The sequence below is a fragment of the Cervus elaphus genome, chromosome 3 (genome assembly GCF_910594005.1).
Source record: "Cervus elaphus chromosome 3, mCerEla1.1, whole genome shotgun sequence".
NCBI classification, from domain to species: Eukaryota; Metazoa; Chordata; class Mammalia; order Artiodactyla; family Cervidae; genus Cervus; species Cervus elaphus.
Window position 1 is genome coordinate 27,788,319 of NC_057817.1, and position 21,268 is coordinate 27,809,586.

At 54.8% G+C, this 21,268-nt stretch overlaps 1 protein-coding gene across 2 annotated transcripts; it reads right to left on the reverse strand.

Moving 5' to 3' along the window:
* Window positions 1-5,364: 5,364 nt before the first annotated feature.
* On the reverse strand, window positions 5,365-20,421 carry ACVRL1 (activin A receptor like type 1). 2 transcript variants are annotated; one of them, XM_043883796.1, is made up of 11 exons: window positions 20,298-20,421; window positions 19,623-19,814; window positions 14,240-14,308; window positions 13,441-13,689; window positions 13,042-13,253; window positions 12,688-12,787; window positions 12,186-12,332; window positions 11,626-11,901; window positions 10,700-10,897; window positions 7,798-7,928; window positions 5,365-6,567 (listed from the first exon to the last, which is right to left on the reverse strand). In XM_043883796.1, exons 3-11 carry the CDS (start codon window positions 14,301-14,303, stop codon window positions 6,433-6,435), a joined length of 1,512 nt encoding a protein of 503 aa, XP_043739731.1. In that variant the 5' UTR covers window positions 14,304-14,308; window positions 19,623-19,814; window positions 20,298-20,421; the 3' UTR covers window positions 5,365-6,432. The 2 variants fall into 2 exon arrangements, with proteins under 2 accessions (XP_043739731.1, XP_043739721.1); XM_043883786.1 differs by lacking the exon at window positions 20,298-20,421 and having other exon boundaries at window positions 19,623-20,037.
* Window positions 20,422-21,268: the final 847 nt, after the last annotated feature.

Sequence of the window (21,268 nt, forward strand, 5' to 3'; positions counted from 1 at the left end):
GACGCTGAGAAAACCCTCATGTTGAAAATCAGATCTGTATTGTGAGCGATGCTTAGAAATCCATGAGTTGAAGCATAGTATTATGCCTATCATCCTTGTAGTTCCCTCAGTGAGATAGGTTGAGAAAAGCTCTTCATTCATGGTATAGATTCATGAAGAAGCTAAATAGCATTAACCCTTTACGTTGACAACTGTGAATTTAAATCTCCTGTGAATCCTAGGTGACAACCACACATACCAACATGATTTATTAGTATTATATCCAAAATAAAATAAAATAAAACACCCTTGTCCATGATCCATGACTACTTGCATTAGTGAGGACAAGGCCTCATCAACCACCTGGTGGCTGGTCATCTTAACTGCAGGCTGAGTGCTTGAGAAAAGGGCCTTTGTTGAGCTGAGTTTACAAATCCAAACCCAGGAAGGGCAGTCGGACCCACTTTGCAAACTTGTTTGTTTTCTTTTTCTAAACATCAGTCCAGCTTCTTGTCCCGAAGGATCATAGATTCCAAATTAGTAGAGTCAAAATTAATGAGATTTTCCAGTAATGAGCCCGAGACTAAAATGATGGAAAATCCACTAATTATAGACCATGCAGCCACCTAAGCACGACTTGGATCCAGGCCTCTGGGGGGAGGAGGAGAAGGGAAGAGTGAAGGTCGTAGATGCAACCTGTGCCTGACACTCCTTCCTTCCTGCTGCCACTGCCCTTTTCCCTGGACTTGGGGGCCTTGCAGCACCCAGAGCTTCCTGCCTCTGAGCTCCTACCGGCTACCCCCAATCCACCCCCCCAGGTCAAACGAGGCCCTGCTTCTAAGGGCTCTGTAAGGCTAAATTCCTGGAAACTGCAATTCAGGGCCCATAGTGGAGGTGGGGGGCCTGTTTTCGCCTCAGTTCTGGGAAGCAGTGGGGGAGGAGTGCTGGAAGAAGGAGGAAGGGTAGAAAAGGCAGACAAAAATGCCCATTATACCCAAGCCCTGTCAATTTCCTTTTTTCATCTCTTTATCAGTGTTTGTTGACTGAGCTTCTTATCAACAGGAAACGCCTGCCTAAGGGGACAAGGCAGGTCCAGAGGGACTGGGCGCCAGGGGCCGGGAACTCTGGGTGGTATGGTGCTGCTGTCCAGCCTGACTGAGCGACCTCATGACTCCCGGGACCCAGCATGTCTCCCAGGCTTCTTGCCTTGGCATCTGGTGAATCCTTAGGTGTCCACAGTAAGACAGTACAGCAGACAGGCCCTGATCATAGCCTAGGTGGGGCTTCAGCCCTAGCCCTCTGTGACATGAGAATTGCCCTTGCACTTAAAACCCATCAACCCCCCTCTTTCCTAGCTGAGAGGCCAAAGGACCTGCCAAGGTCAATAAACGTCTTAGTAAGTCACCCCAACTGGCCCTTCCGTTTGCCTTGCGCCCTCAGAAAATGGTGACTGTTCTGGGCATCTAGGCCCGGGACAATTAGGTGCCTGGCACAATTAGGTGCTTCCTTCTGGAGGAAGGGGACTCTTCTAGCACTGAGTCACCTCCTACTATGTGCCAGGTGTTTTGTAAACACTGATCATCAGACTAGCTTACTGGTCTCCCAGATGGGGCTCCCAGGAGAGGGACAGAATGAGGGTCAGATTTCACAGGAGGCTAAGATCAAATCTTACTGCTGAAAATAAATAACCAAGAGGGATAGCTGGGCCAAGCCAAGCTTTATGGTGGCTGAGAGGAACAGGTTTATCTAGATGTCTTCCTTTAAACTGGCAGAAGACTAAATCGAGGGTATGGGAACTGGCTGTTCTGGTAGAAGAGGCGGGAGCAGTTTGTGCAGAACAGACCATGAGCCAGCCACCTTGCTTCCCGTTCCTTGCCTCTGTCTATCAGTTGCCCTTGAACAGCTCCACACTGCTTTGGGTGGTGGTGGTAACAAAAGAAATGCCAGTGTGCCTTTTGCCCTGCCCCCGTGTCTCCCCGGACAACCCCACTCTGCCCCCCGCCCCCCTGCCACTGGCTCCTGCAGTTGGGGATCTAGGTCAGTAAGAGTGGGTGGGTGAGAAAGAACAGGGAAGAGACTCATCTAGACGTGACACCCCGCAGGGCAGCAGTGACAACACTTTAACCTGAAAGCTGCCTGAAAATAGACTGTGTGTCTATGACATTATGCAAATCGTATGCAAAGTCAAGAAGCCCTCTGTCTCTATTTCTAGCAAACTGAATGTGGTCCTGGTGGAAGCAGCTTGTTCCAAGAGTCGCCCACCCACAGTGACGACTGCACAGTCAGCATCCGTCCCCACTCTGGACGTGCACCCCTCCACACCACCCCCAGGGCTGAATAGACAGGGAGATTTGCTACCTCTTGGTCTGTTAATCTTGATGTGAGTGAAGCTCTGGAGGAAGAAGAGCCACCCTCTGTGAGGGCAGAGGCAGGCAGGACTGAGGGAGAATGGTGACTTCGAGAGTAGGGAGAACTGGGTACCACAAGGGCTTGGCAAAGGAAGTTGTGGTCATCAAAGCACATGCTCCAGGAAACAAGATTCACTCTCATTTGGGCATGTTATAGACACCCATCACCCCTGAGGGAGCATCCTTACCACTTAGATGATCCCCTCCCTCTTTATATAGGTAAGGAAATTAGAGCCTGGGGTCCCCCCAGGAAAGCAGGACAAAACTGAGAAAAAGTTGATGGATTTTCTTCTTTCAAAGGCAGGCAGATTCCCTGAGGCTCCACATGGAGGCAGGGGCTTGGATGCCATGACCTTCTAACCCTGGAGGGCAATGGGCCAGTTCTTCTTTCCAAGATCGCAGCCTGTCTTGTGATTTCTTTTCCGCAATGTACTCACTGCATTTCTGCCCATAGTCAACGATATGTGGACATCACGGTGGGATGTAAGGATCAGGGTCTGGCAGGGACAGGAGGGGAAAAGAACACTCTCATTTTCTCATTTTCCCAAAGCTGGTTTAAAAGGTCCTCTGGGAAAGAGGGCACTGTCCGTTGTGGGGGTCCATGGACAAAGGTTTCTGCAGTCAGTAGCAGGCTCCAGGCATGAGCCACCTTGCGGGCTGCTAGGAGGAGGGGAGGTCCTCCGTGGTAAAAGGGAGGTCATCCTTTGGTAAGGGTACCCCAGTTCTGTGATTCCCTAAGGGAGCCTCTGCTGCAAAGGCACAGATTTCCTAGGCTGGGCAGTCAAATGGAAGGGTCATCTCTTGGCTTCTTTCAGTACCTGCCTCCCCTATGGCATGGCCCCGCCGCCAGTTTCAGGGGGGAGGAGGGGGAGAGGTGCTTTCTCAGGCCTCCCTGGACGCCAAGGTGGGTTCAGAGGATGGCGGTCACTTTCCCATCCTGGGGATAAGGATTGACTCCTGGCAAGGGAGGGGTGGGCATTTAAAGAGGGAATTGAGAACAGCGAATTCAGGCGGGCGTGTCCAAGCTGCCTCTGAATGAGGACGCAGCTCTTTTCTAGATGTGGTTTTCGGGGGACCGTCCCTACAGAACAGAAGCATGGGTAACCGCACGCACACAGCTGCTTGGGCGCGGCGTAAGAAGATCCGAGGCAGGGAATAGGCTCGCGGCCCCACGCGCGGGGCGGGGCGGGAGGCGGCTGCTGGGTCGCCCTTTGGCCAGCAGAGGGCGTGCGGAGGCGCCGCTAGAGGGCCGCTCCCAGCCGGCGGTGGGAGCTGAGATTTGGGCGGCAGCTCCGGGTCCAAGCAGGCCCCTCCACCAACTGTGACTTTTCTCTGCAGGGCAGAGCCCAGGCAGGATACTCTGGGACCATCTCCTTCCGCACCCCCTGTTGTTCCCTCGGCGAACCAGAGGGAACCAGAGGCACCAACCTGGGAAGACTTAGCCAGAGCTCCGGACTCAACCAAGCTTTATTGAGGACCTACTATGTGCTAAACGGCTTCCCTGATAGTTCAGTTGGTAAAGAATCTGCCTGCAATGCCGGAGACCCCCGTTCGATTCCTGGGTCGGGAAGATCTGCTGGAGAAGAGAATGGCTACCCACTCCAATATTCTTGGGCTTCAGCTAGTAAAGAATCCGCCTGCAATGCGGGAGACCTGGTTCGATCCCTAGGTTGGGAAGATCTCCTGGAGAAGGGAACGGCTACCCACTCCAGTATTCTGGCCTGGAGAATTCCATGGACTGCAGAGTCCATAGCGTCGCAAACAGTAGGACATGACTGAGCGACTTTCACTCACTCATGTGCTAAGCAGGAGTTAAGTGCTCCCACAAACAGTACCTCCAGGCTAAGAGACTGTAATATTGGGCCTGGAACATCATCCTGAACTCAGCAGCATTATGCAGACTTCTCTCACCAATGTCTCCTACTCTGGCCATAGCTGTTCTCCCAACTCTGGCCCCTTCTCTCAACCCTCCCCCATCACTTGGCCTCCTGCCTCAGACTTTCTCTTCTTAGGGATTTTCCAGCCTTTGGGGGAGCTGCTGAGTTTAGTCTCTGGCTTGGAGCCTAAGGAGACTTTTTACCCCCCAAAATCCAGTAGAGATAAAATCCTTCAGGGGGATTCCTGGTCTAGGTGGATTCCAGTGACCCAGAAGACATGACTCTGCCAGGAAGCAAAGTGCCCTGCGATGTTGTGGGAACCTGGCAGGTTCATGCAGCTTTCTGTTTCACCCAGTTTCACTTCCTGCTTCTCCTCTGGGCCTTGCACAATGCTGGGAGGCAGCCTGGGAAAGTGCTGCTCTGATGGTGGAAGGAACACTCGAGAAGCTGACCAGGGAGGTTGTGCTGGGGCATTTCCAGCAGGAGGGGAGGAGGCTGTTTCCTTCACCTCTTGTGGAGAACTGAGGGTCCTTCTCCATGCCATCCCAGGGCCAAGGGATGTGAGACCAGGTCTTCCCAAGTTTGGGGCTGTCATGTCCCTAATCTGAGCCCTGTGCCTCACCCCACAACCCTCAGGCCCTACCTCCAACCCAACTGCCCTCTAGCCCATCCACCCACTGAGGGCTCGGGTAACCTCCTCAGCACATGGACATACACCCTGGAACACCAAAAATTTGATATTTCCAAATGCTGAACTTTCCGTGTGTTTCTCTACAGGCATCAGGTTCTTCCTAGACACATACACTCTGGGGTCTGGCCAAATGTGTGGGACTAGGAAGGCCACACAGGGGCCCATGGGGGAAGAATCTGGGTGCTGGAGGCTTGTTGGCTGGAGCCAGATTTCTTCTGAGCCTTGGATGCCCTGCAGGAAGCTTCCTCAGACCCTCTCAGCCCTGGGGAGAGAAGGTGAAGCCACAGAGCAGGTGAGTGGCTGATTTGCCTGCCAGACGACCCAGGGTTGTCTGAGCCCAAGGATGGCCAGAGGCATGGGTTAAGACAGGAACTGGAGCTTGTAGAATTAGACTAGGAAACATTTCAGATACTCTTAGCCTCAGATAAAGTTATTTTCAAATTTCCAACTTGAGGCAAATTGCCAGGAGCTGGGGCAGAAGGAGTACAAGGCACTGATGAACAGAGTTCTGACACAGGCTGAAATTTCAAAGACCTTTAGAGCTGAAAAACCTTCAAAGGACATCAGGACAAAACCTTTCGATATGGAGATGAAGAAACAAAGGTCTCGGGGGACAGGGAAGGCCTCCTTTTTGTCACAGAGAGCAAGCACCTGGACCAGACTCTGGGTCTCCTGACTCCCAGATGGGCCTTTCCCCGGCCACGCTTGGCCCCAACATCCTCTTGTTTATTCTGGAAGTCCTGGGCCTTGCCCATCTGACCTGCCACTTCTCCACTGGCCACACCCACAGCAAGACTCCTTGGGTTTCATGTCACAATAAGTCAGTTAGGAAGGGGTGGGAGAGGGGCAGAGGATCAGGCTCCACCTCTGCGGGGCCAGGGGGGCGGGGGGGGGGGGCGGTTCGTGTCTAGGAGACAGGGGCCCAAGGTGGCCTGGAGCTGAAATACAAACCCACAGAGAAAAGCTGATGGGCCCTGGGTGTCTGGAGCTTGGGCCAGAGGCTGAAGCCTGGCAGGGCAGAGTGTCTGCTGAAGGCTGGACAGGGCTCTGTGCCATCCTGGAAGCTCCAGTGGGGCAGTGGGGTTGACAGAGGGCAGGGGGTAAAGTGCAGGTCCAGGCTCTGGGCCCAGGACGGTTCCCTGGCTTGACCGCTGTGGCTCTGGGATCTCTTGCATCCTGTCCTGATGCATAGGGGTGGTATAGGGGGTGCGTCCAGGGCATGGGGGGTAGGGAGGGAGCCAGGCGTCAGAGAGCCTGCTGCCTGGAGCAGGCCAGACAGTGGGGGGATCGGGTTTCAGCCCAGCTGTATTTTTGGCTGGATGGGCTGGGGGCCGAGTCGGACAGGCACAGCTGCCCATAGAGGGGTACCCCCCTCCCCGGCGCACACACTCAGAGAACGGCTCCCCAGGCAGGCTGCCATCCACCAACAACCCCACAGACACTGCAGGCAGAGGGGAGTCAGGCTTCAGCCCCATGGCTAGGGAATAACTTTGGGCTTCTGGAGACCATTGCTGAGTTTCTGTAGTGTCTTCTTGATCCGCAGCGCAGTGAGGCGGGCAGAGGGGTTGGGGTACCAGCACTCCCGCATCATCTGAGCCAGGCCTGAGAGGACCTGGGGGGAGGGGGAGTGAAGGAGAGGAGAGGAAGCAGAGACATGGGTCAGGGACCGTGGAAAGGAAGAGGCAAGGAGGATGCCCAAGCGGACAGAAAAGTTGAGACGAGGGAAATGAAAGTGCCGAAAAGGAGAGGAGAGACAGCAGTGGTGAAAGGGAGACAGCAGGAACAGGGCAAGGATGAGAAGAGAAAGACAAAAATGGAAGAGGAAGGGAGTGGAGTGAGAAGGGGATGGGGAAAGGTAGGCAGGATGGAAAGAGAGATTAACTCAGGACTTCACGGACACCCTCTGGTGAGTACCCCCACCCTCACTCCATCAAGACCCAAGAAAGGGGAGACCTGCAGGCCTTGGGGCTCTCACATCCCCCTCTGAGAGCAGACCCCACTGCAGAAGGCAGTGGCTCCCAGTACCTCCACCAACCCTGGCCTGGTCCAGTGGACACTGGGAGATTGGGTGGTGGGTGCTGCCCTCAAAATGCATGTGTCCAGGAAGCTCAGTGGTTGCAGAGTGAGCCAGCCTCACCTCTGCCTTGGAACTCAAGCCAGTTCCTGGGAGGGAGTGTATGTGTGTGTGCATAGGAGTGGCTTTTTGTGGCTCTGTAATGTTGTACAGAAATGTACATGTGTCTGTGTATATACACATGTATACACATGTCAGTGTTCAGTCATTCATTCCATAAACATTGGCTGAGTACCTAGTGTGTGCCAGGCACTGTGACAGGGAACAAGGAGAAAAGCGCCAAGAGAGAGACAAAAGGCCTTTTTCTCTGTCTTCATGGGGCCAACAGTCTGGTATATATGTGCATGTGTGTGTACCTGTGAGTGTGTGCATGTGCGTGTCCCTGTGAGTATGTACATGTGTGTATGTTTGTACAGAAGTGTGTATATGCCTATATTTGCCTATATATACGTATGTGTGCATTCTATATAAAGTATGTGGAGTGCTTTGAGAAAAAAGAACAACAACAGTAACTTCACAGCAAAAAACAGCAGAGAACCTCTGTCTTTGCAGGCAAGGTGAAACGTTCTAAAAAAATCCCAGAATAATCAGAGGGTCTCTGGAGGTCCACAGGCAGGAATGTGGGAGGGAGTACCCAGAGAGGTCCCCTGGGATCAGTCCCCTAGCGCCTACCCAGGAGAAGCAGAGGCCAGACACGAGTTCCTCAGCCCAGAAACCCCAATGCTGAGCCACCACCCCACACCATCCCAGCACCCCCAGGGGCCTCACCGGGTCTGCAGCCAGCCGGTTGGGGATGGTGGGGGTCTGCTGGTCAACACACACCACCTTCTTCATGTCCTCAAAGCTGGGGTCATTGGGCACCACATCATAGAAGGGTGGCCTGTAGTCCTCCACAATGCCTAGGGATGAAGGACAATGGGACAGTCACTTGGGACCACAAGCAGGTCCCATACCACCCAGAAGTGAGCCTTGCCCACACTCAGTCCCAGGGTCCAGGAAACCAGTTGCCTGCCCATGCTACCTCTGAAAGGGACACCATAATATAATAAATATATTTATAAACAACAATTACTGCCATTTATCTTACATTTACCATATATGCCAGGCATTGTGCTATAAACACTTTATATGCATTATCCTGTTAGTCTTCACAGCAACCTGACCACCCATTTTACAGATGAAGAAAGTGATGCTCGGAGAAGTTGAACCCAAGGTTACACAGCTTGTAATGGCAGAGTCAAGACTTAAACACATTGCATTCTTAGGACAGATCTTGTTCCAGTCTTTCCACAGCTGCCTCTCACCCAGGGTCTGGGTACCGCTTCCAGGCCCCAACTATCAGAGATGCCCCAAAATATCTAATGTTTATCAAGCGATTACTATGTGGCAGGCACTGTCCTAACTGCATGGCATTAGATCCTCACAAAACAACCCTATCAGATGAGGAAGATTATTAGCTCCACTTTATAAGCAATGAAGGGGATCCCAAGTCACGCTAGTGGTAAACAACACATCTGCCAATGCAGGAGACATAAGAGACTCAGGTTCAATCCCTGGGTCAGGACAATCTCCTGGAGAAGGGCATGACAACCCGCTCCAGGATTCTTGCCTGGAGAATCCCATGGACAGAGGAGCCTGGCAGGCCACAGTCCATGGACTCCCAGAGTCGGACAGGACTGAAGCAACTTAGCATGCGCGCGTGCACACACACACACACACAATGAAATTCAGGCCAGAGAGGTTAAGAAGCTTGTCTAAAATCACACAGATAGTAAGTGACAAAGCTAGGAGTTAAGCCCAGTAAGTCTTACCAAAGCCCATGCTCTTGACCTCCAAGCTACACTTGAGGGAGGCAGACTGCTAGGTGAGGATGTAGAATGAGGAAAAGGGGAAGAAAATACATCTTCTAAGGGAAGATCTACCCAGGTCCAGATCACATTCACCCACTCTCAGGGGTGGCACAGGCCTCTGCTGTCCCCCTCAGCCAGCAGCACCCCCTCCCCTCATCATCCCAAGTGTGCCATCCTGAGCAGGATCCTTCTGAAGATGACGCTGGTGGAGCGGCAGTCACTGGGGCAGAAGAGGCCAGACCCCAGAAAAGCACCTTAGGCCCCACCCTGCTTCCAGCCCGAGGCTGGGGGCTGCAGCCACACAGAACAGCCGCAGCCTCGGGAGAGCCCGAGCCAGCTGTGCTCCCCGTGGCGCGCGTCCAGGCCGGGCCCTGTGCTGCTTGAGCCCTAATCAGTGCTGCGCAGAGGCCTGAGCGTGTCTAATGGGCCTTTAATCAGCGCCGGGGCTGACACCAGATTACAGTGTTTATAATGCGCCGCGAATCTGTGCGGAGCTGACAGAGCTTCCCTCCTCCCCAGGAGTCTGCAATCAGCCTCCTCTTCAGCCCAGGCTGGTCCAGCCTTCCTTTCCTGCCTGTGGCTGGGTCCAAGGGGTCTCGGTTCCTTCCAGATGCCCCCTTTACCAGCCCCAGCCTCTGGAGTTTATGTCTGAAGCTGAGCCCAGCAAGAGGGTGGTCCCCAACCTGTCAAGACTCCTGGCAGCCCCTCTCCGTGGATAGCCTCCACAAAGACTGACCAGCCTCCCAACCTGGTCCAGACCACCACCCAGCACCCATCCACCCCAGGACTGGGAGGGCACCAGCCACAGGGCAGGCCTTCTATATGAAGAATGAGGTCCCTGTGCCTGCGCCCCTCCAAATTTCAGTTCTCTGTAGCACCCATGGTAATAATGAGGCAGTAGGGACTTCCTTGGTGGTCCAATGGTTAAGACTCCACTCCCAGTGCAGGGGGCACTGGTTTGATCTCTGGTCAGGGAACTAAGATACTGCATGCCGCACAGTGCAGCCAAAAAAAAAAATAATAATAATTATAATAGTAAGGCATCAATAAGCAGGCAGCACAGGCACTATTACATCCCGCATTTCTGTGGAAACAAGGACCAAAGAGGGGGAAGTAGCACAGTAATAAAGAGCACTGGTCCTGAGAGTCAAATTGCCTGGTTTCAGACCCCAGTGCTGCCTCTAGCCAGTTGTAATTCTGTGCCTCAGTCCCCTCATCTGTAAAATGGGGGTGCTGCTGTGTCAACTATTTGTCATTACAACAATCGCCACCAATATTTACTGAACTCCACAACAGTTCCAGATACTGCCCTGATTACCTTATTTGGATTATCTCAACAACTGGAAATTATTTTTCTTCTCATTTCACAAATGAGGAAACTGAGGCACAGAAAAGTAAAGTACCTTGCACACAGCAAAAATCAGGAACTGAACTTGGTCTGATTTCCCACCCATGCTCGTAATCACTAAGCATACCGCCTCCCTGCCAACACAGGACAACTCAGTAAGATAATACATGTAAACAGCATGGCATCTGGCACATCCTGAAACTCAATAAATGTTAGCTGCTATTAATATTTCTGCTATTATCAATTACCCAAGATTTCACAACCAGAATCAGACCCAGATGAACCTTAAAAGGTCACTCAGCTGAACCAGCTGGTAGGTGACAGTAAAGGGAATTTGGAAGGTCTGACCACAAGCCCCTCAGGCCATGGGCACCAGCGGGTGACAGGAAGCCCAGTCTCCCACCTGTCAGCCTGGGAATCCACCTGCCCTGTTCCCCTCCCCCACCCCATGCAGGGGGTGCTGGAGGCTCACCATTGACAATGGTCCGGCGGGTGATCTCCCACAGCACCAGGCCAAAGGCCCAGATGTCCGTCCACTTGTAGGATTCGAAGCAGTCGGTTCGGATCTGCTCTTCCAGCACCTCGGGGGCCATGTACCGTTTGGTGCCCACTCGCGGGTTGTTGCCAATGTCCAGGTAATCGCTACCCTGGGAGTGCATCACAGCCAGGCCTGTGGGTAACCAGGCCTGTCACTCCTGCTGCTCACCCAAGCCCACAGACAGGGTGGCCCTGGGGAGGCTGGAATCCCAGCGTGAGGTGAGAGGGCAAGAGACGGCAGGACACAGAGGGGCCGGCAACTGGAGACCCGCCCTGAGGTGGGCTGGGAGACAGCAGCCACAGGAGTAACTGTCCCTGTCCTACTTGGCTTGTGTGGCACTCTCTAGGTGTGGGAATCCAGTGAGATGTGCGTAGGCAAGGCGGGCATATATTTCAGAACTGAACCCCAATGCGTGGTGACAGGGAGCGATGTGGTCAGCAAAGCCAGGATGGGAATCCAGGTTGCTGGCTCCCTGCCCCTTTCTCCCCACACCTGGAGCCTGGCTGAAGTGGTGGAAGGAGTCTGGGCTTGAAAATAGCATTAAGGCCCCTGGTTGGGTGTGGGGCTCTTGTGCAGGTAAGACGAGAACACACACACACACACACGTATGTAAGTTTTAAAGTGCCAATCAGTGTACACACACGCACACAGGTGAGATGAGAACATACACACATCTATAAGTTTTAAAGCGCCAGTGTGTATATACACACCCACACCCCCCCCCCCATAAGTTTTAACGCGCCAATCAGGCCATTGAAGCCAGGCATCCAAACATCCAAACAGGCGAAGACAGAACCGTGTAGAGAGGGAGGGCGCACGGACTCCACCCTCCGGCCAAGGGCCCGCCCCTCCGCACTCACCCAGGTCGGCGATGCAGCACTGCAGGTTGCTCTTGACCAGCACGTTGCGGCTCTTGAGGTCGCGGTGGGCGATGGCCGGTTTGCCCTGCGTGCCGAAGATCTCCACGTGTAGGTGCGCCAGGCCGCAGGCCGCGGACACGGCTAGCTTCAGGGCCAGCTGAGGCTCCAGGGTCTGCCTCTGCAGAAAGTCGTAGAGCGAGCCGTGCTCGTGGTAGTGGGTGATGAGCCACAGCTGCGTGCTGGAGTTGCGGGAAGTCATGTCCGAGGCAATGAAGCCTGTGGGCGAAGGATCAGGGGGCTCACCGCGGGGCTAGGGATGAAGGAGGCTGGACCGGTCAGGGTCGGGGCTGGGGAGACAGGGTGGACGAGGTCAGGACAAAGCTGGGAATGGGGTGGAGGCTGGTCTGGCTTAGGGCAGAGAGGAAGCTGGAGTCAGAAGCTGGGGCCGAGGGCCGCTGGGAGTCCTTCAAGGTTAGGTCAGTGTCCAGAGGCCGGGTGGTGGGGCAGGGTGATGAGAACGCGGGGTCTGGCCCAGCACTCCCCGCCCCATCCCCGCTTGCCTAGGATGTTGTCATGTCTGAGCAGCACTGTGTTGTAGATCTCGGTCTCCCGGAACCAGGACTGTTCATCTCTGGAGGAGAAGATCTTGACGGCTACGCTCTCACCATGCCACAGGCCCCGCCACACCTCGCCATAGCGGCCCTTTCCTGATCCAGCAACCAGAGAGGGGGGAGGGGGTCACATACAGACACACAGAGTCCTGGGCACAGTCACCCTCAGAAGAGGCCCCCCTCTCACTGCTGCCCTGGCTCCGACTGCAGAACCTCTGAAGCTTCTGTTTAACTGAATTCAGACCACACGCCTCTGGCAGGCCACCTCCGTTTGCCTCTTGTTCCACCCCAGCGCCTGGCCAAGGATCAGGCACTGCCCCATCTCCACCCCCCTCCCTGGCTGGCAGAATTCCTGTTCTGACCCAGGCCTGGCCCCACCTGTGACTCCCTCACCCCTCCAAGCTCACTGGGAGCTCTTGGTCCCCACCCCCTGAGCTCACCCACTGCTCACCCACACACTCCACCAGGGCGACCTGTCGAGCCACTGTCCTCTGCACCAGGAACGGGAGCCCTGAGCCGCTGCCCGTGGTACAGTCACTGTCCAGGAGGTCCTGGGAGTACCGAGAGGCCACTGGGGGGCGGCCCCCACCCACCAAACCCATCTCTCCCTCCTCAACCTGGGCCCCACTGCCTCATCTCGCCACACTTCCCACTCACAAACCCCTCCCGACCAGTGCCCAACCAAATCTGAGTGCCTGCCATGTGCCTTGCTCAGCTACCTGCCACTCTGTGCCCCCTCTGACTCTGTGGCTCCTGTCTACCCCCCACCAACCACCCTGTGTCCCAGGTTCCCCCAGGCCCATACCCCCAACATGCTGTCCCCCTGCTCAGATGGCTTCAGGATGAGGCTGGACTCGCCCAGCTCACTGTTCAGGCCCCGCTGCTTCTCCTTCCTCTGCCAGACATGCCACAGGCCCGGGGCACCCAGGGCCACGAGCACCAGCAAGGCCAGCACGGGGCCCAGGATCAGAGGCAGCTGGCTGTCTCCTTGCGGCTGCTCCGGAGGAGTCTGGGTGGCTGGTGGAAGAGGGATACTGAGGCCCAGCTTCCACCAGGCTGGATGCCCCCCACCTTGCCGCTCTGCCAGTCAGACCCCAGGGCCCTGCCTCCCCCCACCCTCCAGGCCAGAGCATGAGAGGCAAGCAGGGCAGGGAGGGCAGAGTCGGAGAAGCCGGAGAGGGGTTTCCGGGGCAGCCAGACGTACCCTCTAGCACCAGGGACACGTTGTGGTTGCATAGGGTGCTGTAGCAGCAGTAGTGGTTGACGAACTCCGTGGGGCGCGCCCTACAGACCTCTGGGTGCATGCTCCCGCAGCCCCGGTGCTCCCGGAGCTGTCCGTCCTCCCACACCAGCACGACTGTGCACCAGGACCCCTGGCAGGTAGGCCCCCTGCAGTGTGGGTTCTCACACGTGCAGGTCACCAGCGGGCCCCGAGAGGGCTTCAAGGGGTCACCTGAGGGACACACTGGAAGCTCAGCCACTCTGGGCCCAGATCTCCAGGAGGAGCCTAACCCCTAAGTCTGCCCAACTGCCCCCTCCCTTCTGAGCTCTCAAACCAGCCCTTAAGGGTCCCAGTCCTTTAGTTCCATCCTCAGCCTTCCCCCTCCAGTGATTCATCCCCTCTAGGGGCAGCTGCCACCATGAGAACCAGGCTTCTCTCCCTTCCCTGATCCTTGGATCTCCCCTCCCAGTTCCAGGCACAGCAGGCCCCCAGCCCCAGTGCTGAGAGCTCTCCCAGGGCCCCCCCTGCCAACAGCCCCACTGTCTGAATCCCCATACACATGTTCCCACCCTGGAGTCTGAAAGAGCTCCAGCCTGTTGGTTTGGATCAAGAGGCCAGCACAGGAGGGTTGGGGTAGTTGAGAGCTCAGTCTCGCTGAGCCCTGTCTCCCCAGTCCCCCTCTTCCCAGCTCCTCAGACTCAGCCCAACAAGACCTGAGCCCAGACAGCCCTTTCTTTATTCCCTCAGGCCCCTGTTCCCTACCTGCTTCCCCAGTACTCACCCTGGGTCAGGCTCAAGACCATCAGTAGCATCAGAAGCCTTCTCCTGGGAAGGTTCAAGGTCATGATCCCTGGAGAGGAGAAGGGGTGCAATAACATCTTTGAAATGTGATTCCCCTCTGTGTTTTCAGCCACTGACTGTGGGTCCCTCCCACCCAGAGGAAATTGCTGGGAGTTTTTTTTTTTTTTTTTTTTTGTGGGGGGGCAGGCAGGGAGGCCTCCTCCCTGCGTCTGGCTTTGGGGCGGGGCCTGCAGGGGAAGTCCTGGTTCACTTCCCCATGGAAACCATCCTGTTAGGGGTAAAGGGTGGGGAACCATGCTTAAGTGACCGAGAGCTCGGGGGGACTCCCAGCTGTCCTGCCGCTGAGTGCAGACCGGAGGGCGCAGAGGGCATGGGGCTGGTGTGGAAGGAGCATCTCTTTAGCAGTCCCCCACCCCTGTCTGTCCCCTGTCCCTTGCCCACCCCTTCCCAGCCTCCACCCCTGCCCACCCCTTTCCCAGTGCGCCCCCCCCCCCTTAGGCCTGGCTGCCTCAAACATAAACAGGCTCCTGTCTTCACTTCCTGCCATTCAGGGTCCCGCCAAGCTGGGAACAGGAATCAAGATTGTTTAGATTGGGGTCTGGATAGAACAGGCAGGAGTCACGCACAGCAGGAGCTCAGGCCATGGTCTCAGGGCAGGCTGGAGTCGCTACAGGGTCTGCAGGAGCCACTTGGGGCTGGGACACCCCCGTGACAGAACCCTCGTACACCCTGTGAATCGCAGAGCCCAGTTCCTTATTTCAGAGAAGATGGGGATCAAGGCTCAGCCAGGAGAGGAGGCTTGTCCACGGTCAAATGGGGTTCAGTGGCAGTGCTAGGAGTACAACCCAGGTGTCCAGACTCCTAGTCCAGTGGGGCTTCTACTCCACATCCCAGTCTGGGGTGACAACCCATGTCTGAGCCTGCGGGGCTGTATCAGCCATATCAAGCCTGGACAGTGCCAGGCCACACTGTCTCTAAGGAACCTCCCTGCACCCTCATCAGACTATAAGATGTCCTCTCTGAGCCACTCCCCCCCTTCTCTCTGTCCTTGAGGTCCTGGGAAAGAGTGGGGGTAGGGCCAGTGATGTGGAAGGGAAGTGAAACATACTTAGACACTGAATGTTTGACCTTCTGTGGTTGGTTAAGATTGAACTTTTCCAAAAGTTTGGTGGGGATTGTTAGGGGAGTAATTCTGGTCTATGACAGTCCCATCTCAAGTCCCAGACCAGCTAGTGCTTCAAAAGTGACCCCCATCTTCATCTCTCAAAGGCTTAGAATGAAAAGATTAGGGCTGAGGCTGCAGCAAGAAGGACTGAGGTCAGAAAGCAAGAAGAACTTTCTGAATGGTGGAGAGTAGCAGGTGTGTGCTTGGGGACAGAATGCCCAGGTAGGGGCAACAGACATGAGGGAAGAGAACTGTCTTCTGGCGTAACATGGTAAGGCTGGGGGGCTGGGCATAGGGCCATATAGGCTGCAGAAGGCCCCTAGTCTAAGAATGATGCCAAATGAAGATCCATGATGCTGAGGCTCTGAGGGCAGGATGACGGGGGGGAGTGGGGGGTGCTTCATGGGCCTCGCTGGCTGGTGGCAGCTCTGGTCTTCCTGCCTGGGCTTCCTCTGCCCCAGAGGCCCAGGGCTGGGGGAGGAAATGGAGCCCTGGTCTGCTGCAGCTGTGTCCCCAGCCTCTGCCTGACCTCCTGTCTCATGCCCCTCCCGCAATACAGGGGGGACTCTGGCAAGCACTCTGCAGTGGGACTGGTGGCCGGAGAAGGAACCCCAGATGAGCTGGCTTTTCCCACTGGGGTAAGGGAGGGAATCCATCCTTGTCAGTCTTTGCTCAGAAAGCAGCTAAAGGAGAGGGGATGAAGCAAGAAGGAAAAAGTGGGTAACAATAAGGATGATAGCTGGCATCCTTCTAGAATCCTCTCCCCATGCTTTCCCTTCTCTGTGCTCCAGTGCACCCTCTCACTACACTATTAAGCAGCAGAATCATCTCAAGTGCTTCATTAGAAATGCACTCTTTGGTCTCACTCCTGCTCCAGATTCTGGTTCAGTCCATTGAGACCAGTAAGAAACATGCATTTTTTAAAATTCCCCCAGGGAATTCGGATCAGTTTTTGTGGGTACCACACTTTGAGAACTGAGTCCTATACAACTCCACGATAGAGTGGAGTACAGAGGGCAGGGATTCTGATTCCCATTCCGGGAACCCCCCTGCCCCGCGCCACTTCTAGTGGAGAAGGGACAGACAAGGCTAAACACTGGAGCCAAGGACTTGGAGATGTTGCAGAGAGAGGGTGGGGTATGGGCTTTGTTCAGGCCATCTCCAGCCTCTGGGGCCCAAGAACAGTGCAGGGAGGGCTTGGCAGCATTTGCAGAATCTGCCTCTGGTCTAAAACTGGGAATGCAGTGACGGAAAGCTGTGACTATCCAATTTTTTACTAGGCTCAGAGTAAGTTTCAGTACAGGAGGGTGCTGAGTCCAGATCAGTCCCAACTCAGAGCTGACCTGGCATAATGCGCCCTGACACCTGACTCCAGCACAACTAGACTCATGGGGACTGGTGGACTCCTTTCCCACCTAACAAAACTTCTTGAATGATCTCCTGCTGACAGAAGCATCAGAGTTTTTAGCCAGAAATCACAAATGCTAAACTAATTTCAAACATTAACTTAACCACTGTGAAATTCTTAGTAATGAGTTAGCCTTCTCTGAGTACTACTTATGTGCTAAGTACTGAACTTTGATGGATGATCTCATTTAATCCTCACGACAATCTAATAGGGAAACGGAAGCTGGGGGATGTTAGGTTTCTTGCCCAGAATCACCATGTGCGTCTTGATTGACTTAAATTGCTGGTAATACATCCTCACTTGGTCATTTAATTTCTGCAGTTGTTTGGTGTTAGATAGGTCCCTCAAAGGAAGAAAAAGAGCAAGCGGGGGTTGCATTAACAGACTGCAACTGTCATCGCCTGGTATCCAATATGCGTTTGTCTAGAAATCATCTATGTGCTATAACCTTAGTCTTAGGTAGGGAGAACCAGAGTAAGGGTGTGCTCAGAAAGTGGAGGTCAGTTTCCTTCTCCCCAGCACACCTGAGGGATTGATTTAATGAGCTCCCATGAGCAGCAGTTTCTCAGCACTGCAGTACTGTCCTGGGGCTGCAAGTGCCTTGCTCTGTACATCAACCGGTCTTACCCACACAGCAGAGGACCAGACTGAACTGCTCCTGCTGGGTGGCCCCTTAGCATCACAAAGCACTTTCCTCTGCATCACTTCATTAACCCTTCACAGTACTGGACTGGGATGTAGCATCAAGTAGGGAGTTTAGGATCTCAGACGGAATGCAAAGGCAGCACAGTGTAGCACAGGGGTTAGGTTGTCATCTCTGGATCATATAGACTCAGGTTCAAATCCTGCTTCTACCATCTAGGGCTATGAGAGTTAGGACAAGTTACTTAAACTTTCTGAAGCTTAAGATCCCCTATGAAAAATGAGAATAATAACAGTGCTCATTTCAAGACTTTCTAGGTGGTCCAGCGGTTAAGAATCTGCCTTGCGAGTGTGCAAAGCTGCTTAAGAAGCCTTCAGTCAACTTAGAAACCCAGCCCTGTGAATGCCAGTTGGCTGGCTGAGGTCAGAATCTGCCCGACTCCATGCCCTGCTGCCCCTCTCAGTGGTTCCCTTAAAGGGCGTCACAGAACCCTGCTCCTAGGGGTGAGGCTGCCGTGTGGAGGAGCTGAGGGGGTCTGGAGGGGATGAAATGAACAAGGGAAGGCCTGAGGAGGTGCTGCTGCTCCTTTTGCCAGGGGCTGTTTTCAAAGCAAAGGATGATTCCGTTAAAATGCATACTCAAAGCAGTACAGAAGACACAGGTTCTAAATGGCTCCTTCTGATCTCAAATCAGTACATTTATTTCAAGTCTTTATCTTTTCTTCCTCTAATATGGATTTTAGAAAGTTTTGCTTTTTGACTCCAAAGAGTCAGGGTCATGGGGCCTTTGTTCAGGTTCCCAGTGGTTGAGGAATATGTTCTTTGACTACATTTACATGGCTCAATAAATGACCCAAAGAAGAATGAGAGGGTAGTTTCACTGTGCTAATAAAACAGCAGCTCTAAAAAAAAAAAAAAGAATCTGCCTTGCAATGGAGGGGACACAGATTCAATCCCTGGTCCGGGAACTAAGATCCCACATGCCTCTGAACAACTAAGTCCACTCACCACAACTACTGAGCCCATGGGCTCTGGAGCCCACCACAACAAGTTCACGTGCCTCAACGAAAAGATCCCATGTGCCACAATTAAGACCCAACATAGGCAAATAAATAATAAAAAAATTTATAATAGTGCTCATTTCATAGGTATAAGTGTACTAAGTGGTATACCGTAAGCACTTAACAAAAGTTACTAAAAACCCAACCATCCATGGAGCTTTGGACAAATGACTCACATCTGAATCTCTTTCCTCTTCTGTAGGATGGACACAATAACACCTCTTGTCCTAGGTTGCGGCCAGGATTACTTGACAAAAATGTATTATACCTAAGTGTCCACATAGTAAGTACTCAATAAATAGAGGCTGTTTTTAACCACCTGATAGGATGAAAGGACAGGTACCAGGTCGAATAAACAGTCAGGGATCAGGGATGTCAGACAGACCCTGACTTAGCCAGAAGCTGCCCATATAGAGAGGGTGAGAGCTATTGTCCACTATCCCTCTGTCCTTAGAAAAGAAAAGAGAGGGTGGGTGACCAGTTCAGAGATACTCATAACAGCACTGGCCTCCCGGGCAGACTGAAAATCTGGGGTCCCATTCTGGAGGAAGAGTGCGATCCACTTTGACCTGGATCCTGAAAGAAGTCCATGGCATGGGGTCTCTGTGACCATACAGGGCTGGAGGTGAGGTTTGGAGGAAGGGGCCAGAGTGTCAGATTCCTGTAGCAAGACCTGCAAGGGCTGCTCTGGGAAAGACGGGTTTCAAGGAGAGGCTCAACAGCACTGGAAGTGGACACCCACCCCCAGGTCAAGCCAGGAGCCTGGAAGGACATGTGACCCCCTTCTCCATAAGTGAAGCAGGGTGGGTATCCTTCTGCCCATTTTATGGATGAGGATGGGAAAACAGCGAAGCTAAGTGGCCCCAGGAACAAAGTTTTCTGAATCCCAGTTCAGGTTCGATCCAACCCGCTGCAGTCTTAGGTGGGGTGATAGGCAGATGTTCGTGGAGGGCGAGGGGCAGCTTGCCCTACGAGGAGCTGGGACTGATCCTACGGCCACCTCTCTGAGGGTCTCTCTGGGATCTGCCGTGGGAAAGGGCCCATTGGGGTGGGGGTCAGCTGCCCCCCTCAGCGGACTTCGACTCACCTCTGGGCCTGCCTTGCGGTCGGCGGGGCGCGGACGTGCAGCGGGCGGCCTCCTCCCCTCACCGGCGGCGGCCGCGGTCACACGACGGGCTCTGGACAGCCGGCCGGGGTCCGGGGTCCGGGCGCGGCCCCAGACGGGGCTGGGGCCGGGGAGGGGCTCGCTCGGCGCGGCTGACGCAGCGGCCTCCGGGGACTGGGAAAGGGGCCGGAGCAAAAATGTTTCTTATTCCAGCGTCTTCCTGCCTGGCCCGGCTCCACCACTCCCTCCTAATAAACCGTTTCCTATTGCCCAGCTAGCCGACGGCCGCCCGCTCGCCCCTAGCCAGGGCTCAGGGCCGACCCTCCCTTGCGCGCGGCAGCAGACCCCTAGGGCGGCCTCCCCCTCGGCTGCCCCTGCCCCGGGATCAAGGCCGCGCCCCCGCCTCCAGCCTCCCACATCCGCCTCCCCGAAGGGGCGGGCCTTGGTCTTGGGCTGCGGGGGGTCTCGTGGGGTCCAGGCCCAGAGCCATCGGGGCCACAGCCAAGATGCGAGGCACCCTCCGTGGACCGGCCGGGGGAGGGGTGGAGGTGGAGGCGCCCCTCCCGCCCGAAGCCGCTGAGGGATGCCGGGGAACCCCTGACAAGAAGCAGGCACCAAGGGAAGGACATGCGGGGAGGGCAGATGGAGAGAAGTTACCTGTCTTCCCACCCACAACTCCGGATCCTCTGCCTGCCTACGAGGCTCAGCAGCAAGGGCAGACTTTGGGGCTAGCAGCCTGAAATATTTTGGCTCCGCCCTCTGCCCCCCTCCCTCCGAGATTCCCTACATCGTCCAGATCCTACAGCCTCCTCCCGGGGGCCCCATTCACCCCCTCTTGTTCCCTCCCCTCTTCCGCAGCCTCTATCTGCGCAGCGCTCAGCGCAGGGCCAACAGGCCCAGAAGCGGCAGCTGTGGGTCAGTGGTGACAGGTCTGAGTCAGTGCAGCTCAGTGACAGGGACGCCTCTTCCCACCATGGGCGGCCAGAATGGAGTGAGAGGCCTTGGACTGCCCCCTTCGAGGCTGGCCCTTCACCCCACCAAATGGACCTCTAGGTGTGGGGAGCCCCAACTCCCTGGGGATATTGCTGGGACAAGGTGGAAAAGATGTGTTGGGGAGGGGAGTAGAATGGCTTCTCCCAGAGAAGCAAACCGGTCCTCCTGATGGCCTTCCCAGGGATCAGAGCAGTGACACTGTTGTCTTGCTTTGCTCCAACCACTGTGAGCACCTTGAAGGCAGCACTCCACTTCATCCCTCTGCTGTGCTTAGTCGCTCAGTCATGTCTGATTCTTTGCCACCCGCTAGACTGCAGCCCACCAGCCTCCTCTGTCCATGGGGATTCTCCAGGCAAGAATAATGGAGTGGGCTGCCATGCCCTCCTCCAGGGAATCTTCCCAACCCAGGGATCGAACCCAGGTCTCTAGCATCGCAGGCAGATTTTTTAGTGTCTGAGCTACCAGGGAAGCCCACTTTATCCCTAGCCTCTAGATTATCCACAAAGACTCTGAAGCCTGAATCCGGACTAGTTGTGTAACCCTAGACAAGTGACACCCCTCCTAATTCTAACCCTCAGTCTCCCATCTGCTAAATGGGCATAATAAACAGTTCTGGTGCTTATCTTGGCTCATAG